Source organism: Eutrema salsugineum, unplaced genomic scaffold (assembly GCF_000478725.1).
Source record: "Eutrema salsugineum unplaced genomic scaffold, Eutsalg1_0 scaffold_1, whole genome shotgun sequence".
NCBI lineage: Eukaryota > Viridiplantae > Streptophyta > Magnoliopsida > Brassicales > Brassicaceae > Eutrema > Eutrema salsugineum.
The window spans coordinates 4,688,431-4,695,741 of NW_006256909.1; the positions used below are offsets into that span (position 1 = coordinate 4,688,431).

Sequence of the window (7,311 nt, forward strand, 5' to 3'; positions counted from 1 at the left end):
AACAGTTTAACACTTCTTTTTTTTGTTCAAGTCTCTATTTTTTTACCAGTATAGCCCCTCTCTCTATATTATCTTTATTTGCAAATATCTCAAAATAAAAGAGGTAGAATTAATTCTCTGTCGCTCCAGCTATATGGTCCCAACATCTTTTGTCTCAGATTGGACGTAATTAAGTTGGTAAGATGGAAGGAAAAATTACGTTTAAAAGTTTTCTTGTGATTTTTTCGCGTTTATGTGAATAACTCACAAACTAAATATTTTGCAAAGTGTAGAAACTAAAGGATAAAAGAAAACCTCATGGAACTCCATATAGACGGCCAATCATAAGGGCATCAAAAAAATAAGGAGAGAAACAAAAAAAAAACTAAAAACTGTTAAGTACAAATTAAAGAAATGTTATAATTTTTTTTCAAGAAAGACAAAACTTTCTGCTTCTACTAAAAGAGAGGGGGGAAATTATAATTATAAATTTATAATTTTTTTTATTAATTAATAAAGCACCGTGACGCGAATCAACGGGTGTGTCTCATCGCTCTCACCGTCGTCCCCTATTGTATTCGCCACCGTCTTAATAAGATCGGTCTCTACAGTCTCGGCGCATGTTAGCGTCTGCGCCTTATTAGCCTCCAATTCCCAATCAGTGGTCCCCACCACGTACATCATCAGCCCCGCGCAGCTAATCTGCGCAGCAAGGAGTCCTAACCAAAGCCCATTAAACCCAATTCCGGCCCAAAAACCGAGACCCACAGCCACCGGCATGCCCACCAGATAAAACGCGCCGAGGTTCACGTTCGCCGCCGTCGACGGCCGTGCGGTTCCCCTCACAACGCCGCAACCCACCGTCTGAGGACAGTTTCCGATCTCGCATAAACCCAAAATCGGAAGCGCCGCCGCTGTTAGCCGGAGAATCTCGTCGTCTCCGGTGAATACCCTCCCCCACGCGTTTCTGACTGAGTAAGCAAACGCCGACGCAGTAATCCCAGTAACCACCGCGAAAACGATAGCCACCGTGGCGGATAGCTTCGCCGTCTTGGGCCGGTTCGCTCCCAGCTCGTTACCGACCCGAGTGGAGACGGCGAAGCTAAGAGAAGACGGAAAGACGTAGAGAAACGACGTCGTCTGGATCAAAACGCCCATGGCGGCAACCGTCGATCTCGGGTTCACGAGAAGCCCGCACAAAACGATCATGATCTCGTACCACCACCACTCAAGACACACGGAGACGCAGCTCGGGCCCGCGAGACGGAGCAGAGGAGCCCATCCCCGGAAACAATCCCGGGTCGGGTCGGTCCAAGTAGGCGCGTGGAGACCACTCGCCCAGACGTAGATGATTAAGAAAAGGACGACGAAGAGGTTGGTGACGGAGGAGGCGATGGCTACGCCGGTTAAGCCGAGACGGAGGTAAGAGACGAGGAAGAGATTAGCAGGTAAGTGAAAAACGGCGCCGGAGAGAGATGCTAGAGTGACGGGGTGGATGATGCCTTGAGCGCGAAGGTAGATTCTGATTGGGTGAAGGAGAGTGTTGGTGAGGAGATCCGGAAGGGAGAAGATGAGATATGTCTGAGCTAACTTTGCGATGTCGGGGTCTTGGTGAAGGTAAACCGAGATTTTGGCGACGTTTAGCCAGAGAACCGAGATCGGTACGCAGCAAACCAAGAGGAAAACCACGGCTCGATGGAGTGTGAGAGAGAGGAGTTTGAAGCGGCGAGCACCAAAGGCCTGAGAACAGAGTGGTTCCATACCAAGTGCTAAACCGGATAAAACAGAGTAACCGGTTATGTTGGCAAACGCAATGGCGAGTGAACCGGCGGCTAATTCGAGGTCACCGAGACGACCCAGGAAAAACATGGAGACGGCGGAGCGAAGGTAGAGGACTAGAGCCGTCACGGCGATCGGAAAAGCTAGCGTGAAGAGAGATTTCGCCTCCGTTACAGCTTCTGACATTAGAGGAGATCCTCTGTTCTCGCAATGCCGGATATTTCGCTTTGTGGGTTGTTCCAAGGCTTTGATCGAGAAGAGATCGAGGAAGATTCCGGTTCTAGATTGTTCGTTCTCGGACATGGCCGTGCCGGTGCCGGTGGTGGTTGTTGTTGTTGTTGATGGGTTACACATGACGGTGATGATGATGATGATGATGATGAAGAGAGATTTGATCTTTTTGGAGATTTTAATATGAAAGAGAAAGAGTTCTCTCGTGAAGAGCCCTCTCAAGTTTTGAGGTTTTAAGTGAAGAAATTGAAAGAAAGAGATTGAAAATTTGATGCTTCTTCTCTCCTCTAGCTCTCTCTTACTATCTTAATAAAGGAGTTTGCAGTCTTTTTTTTTCTTCATTTTCGTTTATTTTTATTTCATAAAAAAAAATCTAAACTACTTTTATAATATACTTGTATTTTTTTTTTTTTGAATTTATGCATTAGTACGTAGTAAATTGACAATGTATAATAAGATATTAATTACCATATGATTACAGGTGAACCATAAATTAAAGATGCTGTATCCGATACGTATTAGCAAAATATAGAATATACGTATCAAAGCCGAAATTGCAGAAAAACTATTGTTTCAAGAAAATTATGCATTTGTATCAATTTGATAAAATCACGAAACTGTAATAGTATAAAAGGTGTTATTTTTTCCAAAATCGAGAAAAAGTGTATGAGATCATGAGATGTACCAAGACTTAAGATTAAGTTCTTTTTTCGATTGGAAGTAACAGTTTGAACGGGGTACCTTGACAAATAATTTGTACTAATATATTTCAATTCAAATTCGTAACGATGTATCTAGACAAACAATTTGTACTAATATATATATATGATGACAAAAATTATACTCAAATCGTGTACTAAAACTTCCTTGCATGGCATGTATATGTATCCAAGCTACTTATTTATACAGATATTCAAGGTCTTAAATACTCAAAAAATTCAAAAATTCATATAGAACTAACAAATTTTTAAGTATAACTAAGATAAAATTATCATAGACGACATTAATAATTATTTATTTTTTTATGTTAAAGCAGTTTACCGTAACGTCTAACTAATTTTAAATTACGTAGGTAGATTTTGATTAAGATATATCGTGCAAGTTCATTACACGTGAAATATCGAATCCTGTTTAAGTGAAACATGTGGCACAAAAAATTTGTTTGCATTTATATATATTGGTATTCTTTACTTTTAACTTTTTTTTAACGTGTTGATTTTTCCGCTTCATAAAAAATATCGTTTTAGAGTTTGTTATGACTCCCTCTGTTCAGAATTATTTGATGTTTAAGGTTTTTGCACACAATTTAAGGATTCATTTAATTTTTATTCTTCCTATACTAAAAATATTATTTATAATCCATTTAAATATCATTAGCCAATAAAAAGACAATTTGCAAAATATAAAAGGTCAAAAACTATAAAAATTCATTAAATTTTGCATTGAAAAGTGAGAACATCAAATAATTCTGAACAAAAAAAACCTTCTAAAACATCAAATAATTCTAAACAGAGGGAGTAGTATTCTTCTAGAACTCTTTAAAAAAAATAGAATTTTATCTCTGGCAAGAACTATATATATTAAACTAAATATAATATTTGATAAAATATGTTTAAATGAAAACTATATTAGATATGTTAGAATATATAATTATTTGTGAAGAATATCAAAACAGTTCTATTTTGAAACAGAACTAATTTATTTACATTTATGCAAATATAAAGTACAAACCAAAATTCACCGTCGCTTCAATTGTTTTTCTTACTAGTATATCTCTAATTAGATAAGTAGTATTTATTAGATATCTTATCAAAACTTGAATTCAAACCGTGGGATAAGTGAGAGCTTTAATTTTGATAGTTAAAGACTCGATATACTAATAGTAATGTTTAGTTTGACTTTGTTTAACCAGAGCTTGAAATTTGGTTTACAATTAACTGAACCGTTATTTCATATTTTGTCCCCATCCAGTGAACAAATTAGGTTTAAGTGTTTAACAGCAACTTCAATCCCAGATTTATATACTCCCTAATTGTTTGTAAACTAAGAAACATTTGCATTCACTTCATAGCTAAATCCCAGCTATTAATGGCTTTTCTTTGACTAAATAACCTTCCAACCAATATACTATTAAATAACTTTTATTTTATAGATGAATTTATAAATATATCTATAGGTTTTTGTAGTAATGTTGACGAATGCAAATTGTCATTTTTTTAAATACAGTTGGGGGTTATATAAATTAATATGATAGCTTATGATGAGAAATAGTAATTATAAACATGAAACCAGGTTGTACAAGTTATATCATGTCAATTTTTATGCACATCTAAAATTGTGTGGTCTGACTTAGTCTTTCACTCAGTTTTTATGTAGTGAATAGAAAATCAAGCTATGTAGATTATGTAGTTTGTGTATACAGATTTTGATAAAAATAAAAGAGTGTTTAGATTTGACAGAAAAAGTTTTTTTTTTCCTTTAACAAAAGAAAAAAAAAATCTGTCTCTGTCAAATCGAAATACTATCTTTCTTATTTCTTATAACAATTAATCTGCATACACTATCTACTAATCTATATAGCTAGATGTGTATAGACCTAATGGTTTGTAATTTATACAATCATTTATGGGTTATAAGTGTTTTCCGTCGATAAGATTTGAAGCAAAGGGATAAAATAGTGTAAGGCTCTTGTGACTTTGTGTGCGTTTACTACATAGAGGGGGGCCTCGACCTACTTATCAAGCCTCTGGATTTTCTATTTTAAAATATTCTCCATTCTCAGTTTCATTTTGAAACGTTCCAATAATTGTTTCAAAAATAATTCATTTCTCTTGTTTTCCCCTCAAATAATATATATATATATATATATTATATATATTGTGCTCAATTCCAATATAATTTATCTTCTGTTAAATAAAAACCGTCTTCACACACATTAATATGTCACTTATGTTACAATGAGATTAATATACAGGAATTATTTAAGTAAACCATATAAGTAATCAAAGTTCGGGTTGCAATAGAAATAATGTATTGGTAGTTCAGTTGTAAATTCGAATTTTCAAAGATACTATCACGCTGCAGTTAAACTTGTCAATGCACTAGTACTAGAACGTCTGTAAATTCTTGGATTGAATCCGGTTAAAAACCAATATATTTATGAAAACCTCAACAAAAATAAAAGATTCTGAATGAGAAATTTGGTTTCAACGATGGGCCTATACGTAATCCATCATTATTGGTCATGCATTATCGTATATACTTTTTGGTAGGGGGGCTATTTATTTGAAAGAAGATAACATTCCACCAATCTCTTGATCAAGAATTAATGTTGAAAGTGTGACTTATAGTACAAACCATATATATTGTTTACACATTTTCGTACTCATTGTGATGTAGACAATCATAAAAATCAATTAATATTGCAGCAGCAGCGACAACACCAATAATAAAATAATAATAATAATAATAATAATAATAATAATAATAATAGTGAAACATTTAAATTGATCATGAAATATTATTATAAGTATAACGTAACTATTATTCACTCCGTTCTAAGAATTTTTTTTTTTAGTTTTGTTTCTTAGTTTTAAGGAATTTTTTAAATAATTTATATAAAATTCTGAAAAGGTAACAATAAAACAGAGAGAGTATTTGTTAACAACTTAACATACCTGTTTCATGAAAATGAGCACTTTTTAACATTAGTTTTACTAAATATACCCGAGTTCACTAAGTTAAAAAAAAACATAGCTTTGAACGAAAATTGAGATGCTAGTTAGTAGGTACAATGATATTGTGCGTGTTAACGTTTTTTCTAACATAAACCTAATTTTGTTTTTGGATGATTTTCGAAATTATACCACATATATGGAATGAATATAAGCTAATGGTAAGTCCTACCGACTACTACAACACATGTATGCTAAAAAAAATTTGTATAATGCACCTACAAAAAATTATATATAGGCATGGTCTGTACGTGTTTTTCCATTAAATAAAACACATTCGATACATCTGCGTAATATACGTCAGTCTAGTTATCAAAATATGTCAAATCAAAGTAATTGACAACTATTTGTAAGCTTTTAATCGTGCATGATGAAGAAAGTAAATTCGTATTTTATCACATAAAAAGCTTTATTCGTAGAATTGACCCGTTATGACCCATTATAACTGAATATTCGTTTGTATTTTATTCATTCAAATCATAAAATGGTGATGCGTATATGTATATGTATAGGGTAGAAGAAGGTAGATATAATCAATGAAAAGTGGGGATAGGGATATATTATCTTCAAACTATTTTGCATGGACATGAAAACGGTGACGTCGCGAGAGGATGGTCACAGAACAAACGCCAAAATATACTTTCGATCGAGAAAGGGTTAAAATTCACAGCTGGAATCTGGAAATTCTTTATTAATTTTATATCTATATATATCTATATATATTCGACCAACAAATAAAATGAGAAGGAAATAAAAGAGATTGATACAAAATATAAAAATTTACTTATTTGAAGGGAGGTCCCAAATAAGAGCACAGCCAGTGGCTGAGAAAATACAGACGTGAAACTATTTTGGCCTCCCTTTCAAGAACGGAAGGCTAAAAGGGGACATGTGCCCTCTCTCTCATGCAAATTTCTTTTACATTTATCCTTTCGACTTTTCTTTCTAGATTTTCTTTCCAAATTTTGTATATCCATTTTCTTATATGAGTCATGAGATAAGATAAGCTGGCTCCTTAGACTATAGTGCTTCAGTCTATGGACCGACTCCTCTTAATTCAAACATTCATATCTTGAACAGCAGTGTTTTCGGATTTCCGTCTACTGTATATTTTTTTTCTTTTTTATTTGTCGTCTTATAATTTGTTTGTTCACAAAAAAAATGATTATTTCAAGTGAATTTTTAGTCTGGTGGTCTCTTAATAGGAGATAACTCTAGTTCGAGTCCATTTGGAGTGGAGATTATTTTTAAAGAGAATAGTCTCCGAACTCACATTTTAAATCTAAATTTTGTGATAAAAGAAAAAGTTATGATTATTATTTTTGATTTTTATGGAATATCTTAATTTTTTAGTCTCTAATTTTCGTCGATTGGAAAAAACTGTGATAAATATTTCCCATCTCAGTAAGGTTTGAACTATAATGCAGAACGTAACAACTAACAACTTCCACAAGGCAGTAAGACGACTAGGTAGACTATACACTTAGTCACAAAAATTACAATTAATATAAACTTAATTGATGAATATATGTGGAGTATGTGTGTGTAATTTGTTAGAATTGACTCTATTGATAGTTGTGGGGGGGGG

The 7,311-nt window shown here is 33.9% G+C and overlaps 1 protein-coding gene across 1 annotated transcript; it reads right to left on the reverse strand.

The window, feature by feature from the left end:
- Positions 1 to 275: 275 nt before the first annotated feature.
- Positions 276 to 2,256, reverse strand: LOC18028521 (protein DETOXIFICATION 51). The gene has a single exon (XM_006412813.2). The coding sequence runs from the start codon at positions 2,110 to 2,112 to the stop codon at positions 490 to 492; it is 1,623 nt and encodes a 540-aa protein (XP_006412876.1). The 5' UTR covers positions 2,113 to 2,256; the 3' UTR covers positions 276 to 489.
- Between the last annotated feature and the right edge of the window lie 5,055 nt (positions 2,257 to 7,311).

Coding starts and splice junctions, on each gene's coding strand:
- LOC18028521 (XM_006412813.2), bottom strand. CDS start 2,112: ATGTGTAACCCATCAACAACAACAACAACCACCACCGGCACCGGCACG.